This window comes from Zootermopsis nevadensis, unplaced genomic scaffold (genome assembly GCF_977971745.1).
Source record: "Zootermopsis nevadensis isolate Lab colony 2312 unplaced genomic scaffold, Znev_1.0 Znev_ptg000015l, whole genome shotgun sequence".
In the NCBI taxonomy this organism is placed as follows: Eukaryota; Metazoa; Arthropoda; class Insecta; order Blattodea; family Termopsidae; genus Zootermopsis; species Zootermopsis nevadensis.
In genome coordinates, this window is record NW_028259147.1 from 820453 (window position 1) to 838638 (window position 18186).

General features: G+C 39.9%; 2 protein-coding genes across 4 annotated transcripts in view; one reads left to right on the forward strand and one right to left on the reverse strand.

Annotated features, from left to right (window-relative positions):
* The window catches only part of LOC110833592 (protein phosphatase 1G), a 64013-nt gene that overhangs the window by 4878 nt on the left and 40949 nt on the right, over nucleotides 1-18186 (reverse strand). For 2 of the 3 annotated variants that reach the window (XM_022071860.2, XM_022071859.2), the window contains exons 1-3: nucleotides 2874-3117; nucleotides 2125-2392; nucleotides 796-1654 (exon numbers count right to left, since the gene is read on the reverse strand). In XM_022071860.2, coding sequence (XP_021927552.1) covers nucleotides 796-1654; nucleotides 2125-2392; nucleotides 2874-3050 — 1304 coding nt within the window. In that variant the 5' untranslated portion in view covers nucleotides 3051-3117. Of the gene's footprint in view, nucleotides 1-795; nucleotides 1655-2124; nucleotides 2393-2873; nucleotides 3118-3743; nucleotides 3856-18186 lie in introns of those variants that run through there. The other variant, XM_022071861.2, reaches the window with a different exon arrangement.
* Nucleotides 10621-18186, forward strand: part of Hs3st-A (Heparan sulfate 3-O sulfotransferase-A) — a 60575-nt gene continuing 53009 nt past the window's right edge. The window contains exon 1 of the mRNA XM_022071869.2: nucleotides 10621-10826. Coding sequence (XP_021927561.2) covers nucleotides 10814-10826 — 13 coding nt within the window. The 5' untranslated portion in view covers nucleotides 10621-10813. The remainder of the gene's footprint in view (nucleotides 10827-18186) is intronic.

The following is an 18186-nucleotide window of genomic DNA, read 5'->3' on the forward strand; positions in this document are numbered from 1 at the left end:
GCAGTGGATTCCGGTTAATTGGGACACATCGGGACTAGAACACTTTCGGCCAATTGAGCGGCTGCCCCAATTATGCGAAGTTCCACGTAAAGAGTTAAAAAGGTTTGTTCTTTAAGACTTGTCCCAAATAAATGGCTTCCCGTATTAACCGATGGCCCAATTAACCAGAATCTACTGTGTATTATAAATGAGCTTAACCACTGACAAGACTACTGTACATCTGCCAGCGAAGCGACTCTCTAAAATAGGGAAGTAGGGGGAAAGATATGGAGGGGATGTTTTAGTGTTCATCACAAATACTTGCAGCTGCCGAGATTAACGTTTGCCCCCTATTACCATCGCAGAATAAGCACTCAGTAAATGAGGACAATTATGTTAGATAGGTGTCCCACAAGTTACGTTTATCGCAAACACGTAAATGTTATTTCAACCTTGTTTCACATGTGAACATGTGTAATTTTGTAAAAGTCACTACACCAAGTGCTTTTGAAACTTAAGTGCTCGTAACTATGTAATTAATGAATGTAATTTTTGATTGAAATTGAAAAAGTGAACACTGAACTCTAGAAACTCTACTGTGGATGAAATGACTTCAGTCTGAATTTGAATTATTAATAACACAGCTCTATCTCACAGTGCACTAATTATTTACTCCAAATTCTGAACTTATAATTATTACGTATTTTTGTAACAAGTAAAGTGACTTTCAAAGAACAATAGTTAGGTTAGGACAGCCTGATTTTTATCCTCACTAGGGAAAAATTTCAAATTTCTGTATCCGGAAGTGTGACTTACCTGTTATCAGCCCCTTGAAAAGATTCGTCTCCATCATCATCCGTATCACTGTCACACTGATCCTTGCCCCTGAGCAATGAATGGTAGAGTGCCGTTGTCGTATGGTAACGGAGCGCAAAGTTCTTCTTCTTTTCCTTATTGGAATCACAACTGCTGCTGGCCTTACTCGTGCATTTCCCTTTGTTCTCGAGTTCAACCACTTCACCATTCTCATGCGCCGTTGCAGCCGAGGAGCTCGTGACCCCCTCACAATCTCTTGTGGCCTGTTCTGCATCTCTCTTATCCCCCTCCCCAATTTCTCCATTGACTTCTTGCTTAAGGTCACCAGCTTCACTCACTTTGAAAGGGGAGTTCTCGTCCCCAGACTGATCTGCAGTTTTATCTGCGTTTTGTAGCTTCGAATCGCCTGAACTATCTGGCATCGCTGCTTTGTGTTTTGTTTTCAATTCTTCACTTGCTCCCGGTCCTGACTTTGTTTCTCCATTGCTCGTACTGCAACCAGAAGTCTGGTCTGCTTCGCTGTTCCCCAGATGTTGCCTAGAGTCGCCAGAGGAGCTGCTGCACTGATGCTGAGTACTTGAGCTGCTAACTTCCGTGTCTCCTTCTACCTCATCTTCCTCATCGAATCCGGTGCTTCCGTTTCCGGATCCCAACAACGTGTCCGTGCCATATTTTGAAGAAGATGCTCCTGGTGTACATAAACGACGTCCCCGAAGGAACGGCGATACGGGAGAATTACAATCTTCCTTTATTTTCTTTGCAACTGCATTGAGGTGGTCATGCTGATACTTGGCCATCACTTGCTCCAATGGCATCTCCGCTTCTTCATACAAGTTCTTCACATTCTCTTCTTCCTCATCTGTACAAAAATAAAAAATTACTCGTGTTACAGGTACGTTAGTACTATGTCAAAAATCACATTAGCTCCGAAATATCCAAATATGGTACATGCATGTTGCCAAGCACTGAATTTAATTTGATAAAATCATACCATATGATTTATGGCCCCAATGTGTGTGTTTTATGTCAAATTCAGTTACCTGCTGTTTTCATGTATGCGACTAGCAGTCACATATCATGTGGTAATTCTAATGTAAACAAATTACTTTAAACATAACATCAAATCTGAAAGCAACTCCTTAGAAATCCAAACAGAACAGTCAATGATGATTGTGCTGTTAACGACATCCTCAAATTATGAGTCGAAAACAAAACAAATATTCTCATCTAGCTTCTACAGTAGGTGCACTGCAATGTAATTCTGCACTGTCCAATATGCAGAAGTAATACTGTACACATGTTATAAATATTTTGGATTTGTATAGTTACCTGAAGCCGAGTTCTGGTCCCCATCCTTATTATTTGCTATTTGTTTGAGTACTGCCACCACTTCTGGAGTAGTTAGAGTAGCGTCAAATTCCAAAAAGGCATCCCTTAAAGCTTGTGTGTAATCACCCTTCTTGTAAGCCTCACACTTCTTCAGGTGGTCAGGCAAATGTTGGGCACTATATGCAGCCACCTCATGACCACCATGGCCATCATACACAGCAAAAAATGATGTATCTGTATCATACTCCAGTGTGCAATTATGGGCATCCTGGAAACATGAAATCAAGAAAGCAGCAAATTCAATAATTACACTAAATTATGAGACAACAAGAAAAAATTAAAAGACCATATTATTGGGTTATGATACCGTACTATTTTACACTTACTACAGTACGATTTAATTTATTAATTTAAACTGTTGATTTTTATAATAAGTTGATTAGATGGATGTATTTGAAGGGCACATATTACAAATGTTGAAGTGAATAACGTATTCTCACCCCTAAATAACTATAAAACAATTTTAATTTCAATCGTAACAAAGTATTTCACTCAAGAGCAAAATTATCGTACAATGTTATCAATTATAGACACTCCAGATGAGCCACATTCTCATCATTACGAGATGCCTCTTTTCACTTATGACTTAAATACTTACGTACTGCACCACAAACAGATCAAAAGGAAAAAATTTGTAATTCAATGCCTGCGAAGTGAACATTACAATCACATGCCACTTTAAAGCCTACCTCCTGAGTAACACGCCATCCTTGCATGGAACTCGCACCGCAAATTACACGCTTTCCCACCTCATCAGTCGACACCTTATCAGTTATTGGTTCCGAAAGGTAAGCGCCCATGTTATTTAAAACAATTAAAACGAAAGTGAAAAAAAACCTTATGACAATTGTGGTATCCAACTTCATTAACCTATCCAAATCAACACCGCTTAGTTTCCGCCATGCCTATGTTACGCGTACACGAATGTGTCCCCATCTATGGCGCCATAAAAATGCAGGAACTCTACACTCACTTATTTTACCGCCAAACTTGAATATCGATACTGCATGCTCATTTAACTTACAATCGACTGCAATTATGTTACGTATCGAGCGATTTAAAAAAGTAAAATTACTCTTAAGCAACCACTTGTATTTCTAATGTTAAATAAAAACACCTATTTAAAACAATATTATGTTACAACATGCATTTATAAAATATCTAGATTAGGGCTACATCAAGAGACAATGGTTGCAAAACAGGACCTCTCAAACGTTGGTAAACTTCCACCAAACACAGCGATACAACCCAGAAGACATACATCTTCGACTTTTTAATTTTCGATTAAAATACATAAGAATATTTTCAAATATATATACACTTCCATTACAGAAGAATCAATTCAAGCTGCCCTATGCTGCTGATGATGAATAATTCCTTTCCCTTCTCTTTTCAATATCAAAATGTAATATTACCTCACTTCTATTACTTGCATTACAGGAATTATTAACTATTCCACTTAAAAATTATTTTCTTCACTAAAATTCCAGTAACCTTAGAAATGAGTAAGTACAATATACAAAAGCCAGCTTTCCTGACAAAAACATAAAAATCCTTACCTTTTCACAATATTTATACGAATTATAATACCAACTATCAGAGCAGACAGGTGGCATCTTGTCAGATTAAATTCCCATCACAGCAGCGACAAGACTGAAGGAAATAATAACACTGAAACAACAAATATAAATGATTCCTTTCATTGAATGCCTGATATGTAAATTCCAGACGACGATCATGCTTTCTGATTAAACAGAATTTAATAACTTATGTGCAATTCCTTGGAAAAAATCTAATTTTTATTACATGGTCTCCAAAGGCATAAGGATTTGAGGTTTTTCACAGCGGTGAGTCCAAAGAATATCAATGTACATTTCTATTTAAGGATATGATAAATATAATAAACATGACATATGAAAACACTCAAAATATTGGCACTTTAATACGTTAAATAAATAAATATAAATATATAATATTCATACACACACAACTCGAACCTGTGAACACTTCAAATGTATTTTTCTGCGAGTTTGATTCTAATTTGGTACAGAAATTAACTCCATCGTCTCTCATAATCTATTTTATGGCACAAATTAAAACTATAAATTTGGCAAAGACATTTTTTTTAACCGTATTCTATTAAACATTACAAATCTAGGTCGTACATTTATAAGGTAACATAATTTCATTATTTTTAAACTAACATATAAAGTGTGATAATTTCGTTTTCCACATAAAATCCTCACCGTTCTAGCAGAAATTAGAATCTAATTTTATTTTTAACTTACAGTGTCATGAGATGGTAAAGTTGCGTCATATTGTGATATAATAAATATATCAATATATATTTATTATATCACAATATAATAATCGATAAAAAACATCATTTAATATTTTAAATGTTAATTATTGTAATATTTTAATATTTAATAAGAATTTATTGTGATTAGACGGACAAGATTTAAACAATATATTGTGACGTGTTGCCTTGAGAGCAGCATAACAATGTCAATAAACAGTTTAGTTGTCTGTTTATTGACATTGTCGCGTCTGGCATTGTTGTAACCGTTTATAGACATTGTTGTATTTGGCATTGTTGTATTTGTTTATAGCCATTGTTGCGTTAGACATTATTGTGTCTGGCATTGTGTCTGTTTAATGACATTGTTGTATTCATTTATAATTGTTGCGTTTAGCATTGTTGCGTTTAGCATTGTTGCATAGACATTGTTGTATTTGTATAAAAGCCGATTGACAATCGGCTTTGAGAGTAGTTGGAAAGGGAGAGTGTTGAAGAGAGGTTGGAAAGAGAGAGTGTTAGAGTGAGGTTGTATTGTGAGGAGACTGTTGGAGGTTGTATTGTGGAAGGATGTAGAAGTGAGTTGCAAGCGGTATGCTGTTGCGGACATTGGTGGAGTCGAGTGAGTGGAGTCAACGAGAGGTCTGGGCCGACGCCGAGTAAGGACGGGTCGGCTACGTGAGCGAGCACCGGGTACGTGGACCGGGGCGGCTGAGGAGCCAGCGTGTGTCCAGTGGGGTGCTACGGGCCGACGCCGAGTAAGAGAAGAGTGTGAAGAGCGGAGCTCGGGGACCAGATAGACTCGATGGACAGTGCGAGAGAATGTGTGTGTGTGTGTGTGCACAGAGACTCGAGTGTGTTGTTGTAGAGAGTTGACTGTATGTGCAGACCACTGTAAGTGAATTAATTTGGCGTGAATAAATCAGGGTTGACAATCCAAGGTCGTATACCGACCCACGTTACAATATATTTACAGTGTCATGTTTATCACATATGAAATTCTGTACATTTTTAGGCGCATTTGAAAAAAAAAAAACTAAAAACTTCGACTTTAGAATCTTTTACGCATAAGATACACTGTATTGACAAGAACCAAAATTCATCTCCACATGTATTGGTCCAATGGATTGAATAGTGAAAGGTGCCTTGCAAGAAACACGTAATCTGTGGTTCAGCACGATTAACTTTAACCACAGATAATCGGTGGTTGGCTGGAAGCCATGTAGGAATCGATTGTGACGTTATGAAAGAGAGAGACAGACAGATATTACGTCATGACGCTGTGTGGGTGTCGTGACGTCATTCAGCGTGGGTGTTAACGCTTGTGTGATGAAGTCATGTGAGGATATATATATATATATATATATATATATATATGGTCCATTGAGATCAGCACAAAAAAAAAGGCGGTAGAGAAATTACCTGGGGGGCGGGGGCGGCAATGTGTAGGTGCTCACGACGAAATAACCGGGGTTTTCATCACTAATAACAAAATTAGATTTTCAAGAACTGTTTCGTGGACGGCTTCAGATGGGTTTCCTTTTAAAGCTGTTACCTTCTAAGTTGTTTGATGAATTATATTTTTTTAAAATTTTTTTACGGATACCTGCGGTATTTCAAAACATCGTTTTTGTATTGTTACAAAAACAGCCCGTAATTAAAACAGATGAGATGGGCTGGACATGTAGCGCGCATGGATGGGACAAGAGGTGTGCACCGGGTATTGGTCGGGAAGCCTGAGGGGAGACCTAGACGTAGATGGGAGGATAATCTCAGGCGGCATCTATGGGAGATAGGAGTTGAAGGAGATTGGATTTTGTTGGCCCAGGACAGGGTCCGGTGGAGGGTTTTGGTTAATTCGGTGATGAACCGGGTTCGGTAAGCCATCTGGTTGGTTGGGTCCACTATTTGGGAAGCCTGAGGGGAAGAGACCTCTGGGGAGACCTAGACGTAGATGGGAGGATAATCTCAGGCGGGATCTATGGGAGATAGGAGTTGAAGGAGACTGGATTTTGTTGGCCCGGTGGAGGGCTTTGGTTAATTCGGTGATGAACCTTTGGGTTCGGTAAGCCATCTAGTTGGTTGGGTCCACTATTTGGGAAGCCTGAGGGGAAGAGACCTCTGGAGAGACCTAGACGTAGATGGGAGGATAATCTCAGGCGGGATCTATGGGAGATAGGAGTTGAAGGAGACTGGATTTTGTTGGCCCAGGACAGGGACCGGTGGAGGGTTTTGGTTAATTCGTGATGAACCTTCGGGTTCCGTAAGCCACCTAGTTAGTTAGTTAGTTAGCCATAGGCTGGTGAAACTTGGCAGCTACACGGCAGAACTGCTACCACAGTAGCACAAATGCTCGAGATATAAGATCTTTTGCCTTTGAGGGATAAATTCTTATGCGGCCTCGCTGTCATGAAGATGACATTTTGACAGGGGTGAGAACTCAGTGCATGTTTTGGTTGCTTTGTAAAAATAGCTTTCTCTTCCAGGAAGCCTTTGTTAAGTCGTTTCTTTGTTTTAACGCTGGGGCCTGAAGGGTAGCTGGACATTTCGTGATATTACGTGACGCATTTTATAAATTTATGAGAGCCGGTGGTACATATTAAGTACCACTGTTCCCTGGGGAAAAAAAATTTCTGCTGGCTGTAATTTTACCCCAACGATGTCTTTGGGTTCTAAACGTGGTACATCAGTGGCGAAGAAGTAGCCTATGACGCACAGTAGGCTGTCACCAAAGTGCGTTTCTTTTCTTTTTTCGTTCTATTAAATGGCAATGAAGATAATTATCGTCCTCACTCATAGATAATTGTAGCAGCTGTCATCTATCATGACACTAAGCAAAGCGAATTTCAGTTCGTTACACCAATTGTGATCCGCTAGATACCGCTTAAGTCACTGAGAACGGGGCGGGGGTGGTGTTTCATTACAGCCAATTACGTCCGATTACCCCCGAGAAGACCGATCTCCCACCCACGTGCTACCTGCCTGATGCGAGGATCAAAACACGGACGGCGTAACCGTGAGTCCATTCAATGACGTTCACACCTTGAGTGACACCGTGAACAGCGATTTCCAGAGCTAAAGCAGAACGTCGACGGCGTAGACCAACTACAACAAAATATATCCGAGTTCTTCTGGATAATCTGATAGTGGCTCAGATAATCAAATTCCCTGTAGGATTTCAGGTCCCGAAGGCGGCGAATATGAAGATGGCTGTCGTACGTTACAGCGCCATGTAGTCTGGTTGCTTATCGACGTTTCAGAGGTCCTTGCTGCCTCCAACATCAGAACCCAGCCGTCTTCAAGGAATTATTTTGCCTTTTATGGAACCCGGAATCTTAAAACCGTATTCGCAAGAAATGAGCACTGGACCCTATCCTGAGGCAGATTAATCCAATCCACATTCCCATATAAGTCTTTTTCCCGACGATTTTAATATTATCCTTCCATCCACGCTCAGGTCTTCCAAGTAACCACGTTATCTGACTTCATTTATGAATGCATTTCGTATCCCTTTAATGCGTGCTACGTTCCCCGCCCATCTCATCCTCCTTGATCTGATCGCTCTTATTTGCTGAAGAGCACAAATTATAAATTTCGACGTTTACTTTTCTCGAACATCCTGTCTCTTCCTTTTAGGCGCAAACACTCTGCTAGACCAACACCCTATTCTGGAACACCCTGTATTATTTTTTAACGTGATGGATCAAGGTTCACACCCACACAAAATATCACGTGTACCCTTACTACGGAAAGTGTATAATACATTCCGCACACAAAAATATATAAATGATAAATATATGATGGGATAAGGTCGAAGTCTGTGACAGTTCGTGTTGAACACAGATGTATAAACGTTCACTCGAGAAATCCAATAACTGAACTCCTTAAAATAGACAGAGAAGACAGAATGAGCCAAAAGACGACAGGGAACAGCAGAATTTAGCGAGAAGGCACGCGCGTCACAGATTATCAGTACTTCATTAAACATCTCGTAATTGCTTGACTGACGATTTAAGAGAACTTAACTAAGCAGCGAGCTTAATGACAAGGAATCGTCGAGCAGTCACAGCGCGGGTAAAATAAACAAAGCATGGACGAAACTTAATTTTATATGCGCTTGTAAGGACACATTTATTTTTTCACAAACTGGACATAAAATTTTGAACTGCCATGAATGGAGAAACGCGCGATTATATCTGTTATAAAATCAAACTAAGCGGATGTTGATGAAATATGATGCGAATGTGTGAATTGGATTAATCTGGCTCAGGGTGAGGATCAGTGGCGGTTTTCTGTTAGCAACGAAACTAACCTTCAGCAACGATAATATACGGTGAAAGGGGTTAGCTGAGCAACTGCCAGATTCCCAACAAAGAATTTCGTCCATAGAGTTAGCTAGTTTTTGTATCAGAGCAGACTTAAGAAACGTATTTCTTTATACAATATTTTTTATTTTCCGTCTATACCCAAACTTAAAATAATGTTGTTTAAAATTACTTAAAATTATAACATTCTCAGTAGATACTGCATCTTGTTACATTTTTTGTATCGATACAAAAAATGTAACAAGATGCAGTATCTACTGAGAATGTTATAATTTTAAGTAATTTTAAACAACATTATTTTAAGTTTGTGTATAGACGGAAAATAAAAAAATATTGTATCAATAAAACACAAACATGACGCAATTAAGATATAAAGTATTTCTTTATGTTGTTGCGTGTGAAATGACATCAAAATTCAAGTCGCCACATGCAGCCAAATTCTTAATAAGATCAGATTATAAAACACGGCCCCCCTCCCCCCCTGCAAAAATTCTGATTTTTTTTTTATTGTAGGATTTGAGGTTTTCACGGCGTTGAGTCTGAAGATTGCCGTCTTATGATTTGTAACCCCACGTAAATATTTGAAGATAAATTTTCAGTCTGTTAAAGACGCCTTCATTTAATTTATACCACGACGAAGACGACGCCTTCCAAATGCTTCAAAGCCACTCGCATTACCGTTAACATAAACAGATGTGTTCGCTGCTTAGCGTCTCAGGAGCTAGCATGAGTAACGCCATGTACGTATGCAGCCCGTCGGGCAGTATATCATTGTGGGAAGTCTAGTAAAAAGGGGCCGAGAAGAATTTCTGCCGCGAGTCCTCCTCGTACAGCAACTTCAAAGACCGCAACAGATACAAAATCCATGGCTTTGAAGGAACCATTTGTTCGTCTCTTCATTGTCACGTCCAATCAGCACAATTTTCACACACATTTCTTAAGCACTCAGCATCAAGCCATTACGTATTCCAGCATCCATCAAAGGCGCTGACACAAACTGCAACGCACCTTTTGAAGAAAAAAAATAATTCAGTCCTCTGATTTGTAGACATTTTGGCGACACCGAATACAAAGCTGGTCTCTTTCCGCCGAGTGTCGAAAACAGGCCACTTCTCTGTCTGTACGCGAACCGCCCACTTCTGCAGTGAAAACTGGACGAAACTCAGAACAGATTACGACAGAGTTACAGCCTCCCGTCGCTGATAACGTGTGTGACTACGTAAAGCGGACGATTCTGGACGAGATGGATACGAACAGAGACCTGCCATACCACCGGACGGTGCATCTAATGTTTTTATTTTTATTTTGTACTGTTCAAATATCTTTAGGTGAATGGGATGGGCGAGGCATGAAGCACGTATGGGAGAGATGATAATTACGTACATTTTGAAGGGGAACCCTGAAGGAAAGAGAGTGCTCGGAAGAGCAGGGGACAGAGGTAAGTACGACATTTTATACAAATATGATGCTAGGGGGCGGACTGGATTCATCTGGCTCAGGATAGTCCAGTGGTGGGCTCAGTAATGATCGTCCCTCCGGAAAACAACCCACGCTTGTTCGTCGCGTAACGCGATTTGTATATCGGACCACCCGGGCCGTTGTTTCACGAAACAAATTGCCGGAGTAAACCTTTCATAATTTTTTTTTTCACATCGATGTGTACGATCACTGCAATAAGCGAGTACGCCGATGACGTCAGTCGTCGGGGCGGAGCGCGAAATGGCTGAAAAGCAGAGGAACTCTGCAACTACGACGACGACGACGTCCTGATGTTGCGTGGTTGCCTATCGATCCACGCAGGGGTTTTGATGCTCACGAGACGGCCGGGGGCGGGAACGGGAGGGGATACAGTGTCGGTGTTGGCCATTGTCCCAGCAGTCCTGGAACCTCTGTGTCATGGCTATCCGCGGTCCGCTCCTCACTTGTCTTACTGCTGTGTCGGTGTGTGTTCTGTGGCAGTGATGGTGTCACGGCAGGTCGAGCTGATGAATGGCAACCTTGTCAGATGGTCACTACAGGTAAATGAAAACCAGGTCAGGCCTGTTCTTTTATTATTTCCGTCAGCAAGTCGTCAGTAGCTGAAGGGGGCGTAGTTACTTTGACACTTCCTTCAGTGGTGAAGTCCGAGTTGATAGTTCTGTCGTGTTGTTCACTGTTAAACGTTGTAGTATTTTTGAAGTTTTATTATTGAGTTTTCTGTTGTCTGTGCACACAGATGTGACATCAGGATACTGTAATATAAATTTATAATACATGTCTGTTGGCTGAGTGTCTTACCAATGCTTTGTGCAGAGCGAAAGGTACACACACTACACACATTCAGTTGAATTTGAAATTCAGTTAACACACATAAACTACGGCAGTTGATATATCTTGATGAGTGTTGATAAGCGAGTTTCCGTGAACAATCAGCGAGGATCTTTTCAAATAAATGCACGTGAAGTACTTGGCCATTACTACTACGGTGACGAAGGCATGGGATACTTCGTCATACAGCTTCAAATACAAAATTTCTTGCTTAAAAACTGTGGTTTTTGGAGGAATTACCGACTAGGATACTTAAGAGCCTATACAGAATCCTAATTTTTATAAACGACACGTTTCAGTGTCTCATGACGTTAACTGAGGGGCAGAAAATAATCCCTAAGTAGATAATTAAAACGAAACAGGACATTAATAAGACACGAGAAACCACAATCAGCAAAAAAAAACGTAACTTTTGATCTGATAATGTTTTTAAAATTTAAGTGTCTGTGAAGAATTAAAATCGAGCTTCGTGATAAAATTAGAATAATAATAAATAGACGCAAATGTTCTTATTACTCAGTACAACAAAGTATTACATCCCGTACACTTACCAAAAGTAGATTTTGCCTGTTGTTTTGTATGACTGTTAAATGTGATCTCTTACTTCGAGCGGGCAGGCCACAAATTACATCGTCTCAATAGATTCAGGCAAGACGAATTAATAAGAATGAAAGAGTAACGCAGAATTACATAACGTGACAATCTGTAATTGATACGTCATCCGGTAGTTATAATAGTGGAATATAGGGGTTTCAAGATGACTGTCTTCTGGGAAATTGCGTCGTCCGGTAGAAGTTTGCCAGATTACACGGCGAAACATCCCCAGAAGACATTCATCTTCATTCTCGCTGCCGTAAGAACCTGAAATCTCATCTGCGAGGCTTAGCTGTGCTGACATGCAGTTAAGGAAGGCATTAATATTCATGATGTCGGTAGAAAGTTGTGTTCGGAAAACGTCCAGTTTAACGATATGGCCGCTAAATCCACGCGGAAAATTCCGCCCCTAGTCACTGGATAGGAGTGTGTGCCGAACACATCCATTCCGGACACGAAGAGAAAAGTCAACCGTGATTCTAACTCTGGTCGCCCAACGTATCCCGACTAATTTCATTACTATTCTCAGGATCATCCTGAGGCTGAGGGTGTCGGATAAGACACTGTCTGGTGTTCGTCAATTATTAATCAGGAGACAAAGAGGAAAATTGTCTGAACCTACTTTACGATACTAACCTGCTATTTGTCAGGAGGTTATGAGGAAAATCATGGAAACTTCAGTCGGGACAGGTGACAGATTTTTATCTTATTTTCCACATTTTTTCACCCGAGGTTACCCCAATCCCAGGGTGGTTACAAAGTGCTGTTGAGTAAGCGGTAGCTGTGTTATGTAGCCCCCAGCAACGACAGTAGTCCTAGACAAATTTTACTCAGGACAGGACGAATTGGTGTTTGAAACACAGTCTTCTTTGCTTTATGTAACACCGAATGGCGTTTTCCACACTCAAAAAAAAAATGACACTATGGAGTACGCAATATATTTAAATCTCAAAATATATTGCAATAAATACATGTAAGGTTTTACGAGACACAACACAAGAGGAATATATAATATTAAATAAATTATGAATACTGTAGAATACTACACACAAATAACACTAACATTCTTGCAGTTTCATGCAAGATACCTGCTCCAAAGACAAGGCGGTGTCATGTTTGTTATATAAACTGTCTCATGATAAAAACGTCACAGACCACCAGACGTGTCCATTATCTGATGGCATTATTTCCAATCGAACCAGCTTTAGTTACGGATTAATGCTTACAATATTTCTGAATCATTTTCCTTCTCAGAGGTCTCTTCGAGGCTGGTAATAAGAGTATGCACAGGTTCCTCATTTTCTGTACAAGTTCCTGTTTCCAGATCTCCTTCATCGGATTCTCTGTACGCGATACATAATTTTCCCACAATGCTGGTTTAGAAATTGCGTTTGTACCAAAATTCTAAAAGATTTATAACAGAATGAATTTCATATCGCAGTCACTCAATAAAGAGATCAAACCTGCTCAAATTATTCTAACCACACCTTTTGCAAAGCTTCCATTAATAACCCATTTTAACTTCTGACCCTAGCAGTTCAATAGGATTGAAATGTAAAAATTGGTGTCCACGTTCTTCAATCAATTCATCAGTTTTAAACCTGTCACAGAATATTAGGTAACACACGTTTGCAACCATTGCTACACAGACTAACTCCATAATACGAAAGAATTTAAATATTCCTCATTCTTTTATTTACACAGTAAGGCACATTTACAGAAACTTACAAGATTCAGAACGGACAGACATAGAATTAAATATTTACGTAAAGACAAATTGTGCCGAATGAAGCAAGGAAAAACTCCAACTCGTACATCATCAACAATCTGTTCAGAGACGAAGCTACTATTAATGAGACCGTCTCACCTCTTTCTTGACGTGTTGGCAGGATCCAAGATAATTTACCTGGTATTTGTTATTGGAATTCTCTTCTTAAGAGACTGGCTAGTGACATAACTCCACATTTTTGATTCACTCCCATTTGCATTTACTCAAATCTCATCCAGAAACAATATCTGATGGCGAAACACAAAGCAGCTTAGAATTGCGCGAGGAAGTCTGCACGCCCTCAAAAGTTTGTCTGTGTATATTTTCTGTAAATGACAGCTTTTCCTTCCACAGTGGAGGGCAGCAGACAATAGCAGTGCTGCCAAAATAACAGGGAAACAAACATATATTCAACTGTGCAATGCTCATTATAAATTAAAACGAACAACATACATGTTGTTTTTCTTTAATCTCGAGTACTTATAGTAGATTCTCTTATATGAAGGTTTTTAAATTGAAAAGCAGCTTATAACGGTATTAATCGCAAATATAAATGTCTGTGATCTTGTGAGAGTTGGCATGAAGATATCCGTCTTCTGGGTTATTGCGCTGTGTAGTCTGGTCGATGTTAACCAACGTTTCAGAGGTCATACTGCCTCCGTCATCAGGGCGATAACCCAGAAGACGGATATCTTCATACTCACCGCTGTGAGAACCTCAAGTCTTACACAGTTGGCATGAAATTTTTAAAACATAGGTACGCCAAACGTGAGATCTCGTTAAACAGACGAGACTTTGGCTATACAAGAAATTGGGTAGCCACCTTCATGTTTCAGACAGAGTTTAGTCTGACGTACCAAATCGTCTAGTTCTTTACCTTTAACTTTAATACTCTTCTTTGCTAAAACGTGCTCATGACAGGAAAACGTTTGCTATCGGCATTTGCTGACCTGTAAAAGTAAGTGATTTTACTGAAGAAATAAAGGACCTGAACTAAATTAGAGTTTTTTGAACCTGGGATCCTCAAAGCCTTTAGGACCAAAAGGTCCTTTACAGCACTCAGAGTCTTTTTTTTTTTGAAAAGACAACGATATAATTGGAGTTCTTTTTCGATACGTAATCAAGTGCCACTAAGCGAGAAGTGACCGTAAGTTAAGAACGAAAATCTCCAATCACGATAACTTGTAGCCGACCAGAATTCTGAAGAGGTACTACGTCCCATGCATAACTTCAAGTGTTAATCGTCATACCAAAATGCTCTTTGCAGTACATGGAGGAAATGTATTAAAATAGATTTTATGAAAGTGCCATAATATTTAGGTATCGGTAGATAATAACTCATTTAGAAGTGTTGAGAATTTAAAATTTTGGGATGACAGTAGCAAATCAAAATTGCATTCATCAGGAAACTGAGAGCAGACTGGATTGGATTTATTTTAGAGTATTTAATCTCCAAAAATGTAATTATATAAAAGTAACCCCTTGAAGCCGCACATCGTCTAAATGATATTTAAAGAATTCGGTCCGTACCGCGAAGAAAACACTACACTTCACCATTACGTAGATCAACTGGTTAACGCTGTTTAAGGAAATAATCGCTGTTTATAATGAGAATCGCACGAAACCCAGGTATCTAAATAATATTTAAGAATTCAGTCCGTACCGCGAAGAAAACACTTCACTTCACCATTAGTAAGATCAACTGGTTAACGCTGTTTAAGGAAATAATCGCTGTTTATAATGAGAATCGCACGAAACCCAGGTATCTAAATAGTATTTAATAATTCAGTCCGTACCGCGAAGAAAACACAACACTTCACCATTACGTAGATCAACTGGTTAACGCTGTTTAAGGAAATAATCGCTGTTTATAATGAGAATCGCACGAAACCCAGGTATCTAAATAATATTTAAGAATTCAGTCCGTACCGCGAAGAAAACACTTCACTTCACCATTAGTAAGATCAACTGGTTAACGCTGTTTAAGGAAATAATCGCTGTTTATAATGAGAATCGCACGAAACCCAGGTATCTAAATAATATTTAAGAATTCAGTCCGTACCGCGAAGAAAACACTTCACTTCACCATTAGTAAGATCAACTGGTTAACGCTGTTTAAGGAAATAATCGCTGTTTATAATGAGAATCGCATGAAACCCAGGTATCTAAATAGTATTTAATAATTCAGTCCGTACCGCGAAGAAAACACAACACTTTACCATTACGAAGATCAACTGGTTAACGCTGTTTAAGGAAATGATCGCTGTTTATAATGAGAATTAAATAAAGTTCAAGGACATGTGCGGACATTTTCTGATCTGCTGAACGACTATCAGTTTCTCAGTTGCTCGGCAACCGATAGAACGACGCCTCGGAATACAACTGAGTGTGTGGACATGGATTCAAAGAGTCAAACAGAGCCCTTGACCTTACCGAGACTTGTTAATTGATGCTGACAGCAGTTGAGAAACGCTACACAGTTAGCTGAAGGGGAAACGTTAACTGAAATGCCAGGACACTCACTGCAACTCGATGATTCAGATAAAAAATATCGTATTAATTTACCACGCACGAGGGAGATATAAAAATCTCATACAATTTTTTGGCCAGAAAACCCGAAATAAAGAGGCTACCTCCGAAACGTGGGTGTAGATGGTAGGATAATATTAAAATAGATCTTCTGCATTCATCAGGATGTGGTAAGTGGCGGGCTGTTATAAGCACGGTAATAAACATTCAGGGCGGATTTTAATGACCAGCTAAGCGATTACCAGCTTTTCAGGTAGGTCCTTTTCTCTGTTTATATATAACTAATAGAAGAATTTCCACCACACACTTCCCCTCCCTCGACCTTGGGAGCACCACTAAGCAGCCCCATTTAAATGCCTTGTTTGTGGCCAGAAAGATCAATACACAGAGCTCTCTATGTTATCCAGAGAACTAACAGTAGAAACCGCCTTCTGATATTAAGTTGGCCATAGCACACACTTTGTTGGGTAAATATTTCTTGCAGTTGGTAGCATATAACAGAGTGAGGACATTTGGCGGCTGTGCCGTTGTGACTGCGAAAAGCGGCGACCGAAACAGTGATCGCGCGTTGCCCAGAAGATCGGCGGACAGAAATTCAACTATGTAAGCTGACCACGACATGACATATGCGATTTCTTGTCGGCTTCTCGTAGCGGACACACCGGTTCGCGCCCAGGACATGTAGGATGCAGGATTTATTTTGGACACAGTGACACCAGGACAGGTTTTTCTCCGAGTACTTCTGTTTTCCCCTATCGATATAATTCCATCGCCGCTCCATATTTACTCGTAAATCATCTAGGGGATACACAATGGACCCGTCAGATCCACAGCGAGACATTCTCACCCCATCGCAAAAATAAGAATTAACAAAAAGTATTATACAGAAATGGATACTGTTGTATCAGTGTGTGAACGCCGATAATAAATAAATCCAGTCACTGAACACGATCCTTGGCTCAGTTCCATTCTCACAACCTGTCCTTACGCAAAAGTTTCATTTATTCGGTCTTCCAGGCGGACGTTTTCCAAGATATTTGCCGACCAAAATTACGCGTACATTACATGTCACCAATTCCAGTCACACACCTGCAACATCTTAGTCCCCTATCAGTACCAACATCTGTGAATAAACACCAAATTTCTGTTATGTAATACCTTAAACCCTTCACGTGTCGTACTTTTATATGAACAAAACGTTTTACTGAGGCCTTTGTGAAAGTTTTATTCCACAAAATGTTTTAAGATGATGGGATGTTTCCCCCAGCCCCCTAAGGCGGAGGACCACCCTTTGTCAACAGTCCACAACTGCCTGTTCAATATACCGCGGCTACCTTCCACATCTGTAGCCAGTCTCCATCCTCAACCCATGGGTACTCCACGTCCCGTTAACACAGCAGACTGTCTACGACGGCTAGTGAAAGTGATAACATCGTTAGCTTGTTCTCAAACCTTATTAAAACTTTACTGTAGTCTGCAAAGCTATGAAATGTATACGGATTTAACACAGCCAAATGTTGTTACATCACAAATTTTATAGTCAGCAGGGAGCAGTGGTTGATTACAGTGCCTCAAATTCCGCGGCTGAGGCACGTAACAGACTGCCCGGCTGGCTCAGTGGGTGTCGAATCCTCCTCACAGCACCTCGTCTTATCAGTGCAATAACAGTCGAGAGATTTTTCCAGTCACTCCTTCTCGATGAAATTTATCAAATCTAAGTTAAAAGTTTCGGTCTGCATTGCAAACACGAAATGACGATACTTCAGTTCATGGCATTGTCGCTACTCGGTCGTCTAAAAACGGGGGGGGCACGCTGTTTAACAATAATCCACGAAAAGTCATGGAACTGGCAGTCTTATAGAGGCACTGTCACACACGAAAAGATGGTACATTCAGACTGCAAATAAAAGTATGTCTACTGTAAAATAATGTACGTTTGGTACTCAGCAACAAGGACGTAAGTCAAACGTAATTTATAATGACTTAAGCCCTTCTTAGGGAGCATGAAATATTCACGTGTACGTAAGGCAAAATGCTACTCAAGCCTACAGTATCAGGCATATAAACATATGAACGTGAAATGTAAAATACCAACTGCAATGGATTATGTGTGGATTTGAATACTATTAAGCTTTTACAACAGTCAAATGCTAATCGCCCTTAAGACTGAAACAATAAGA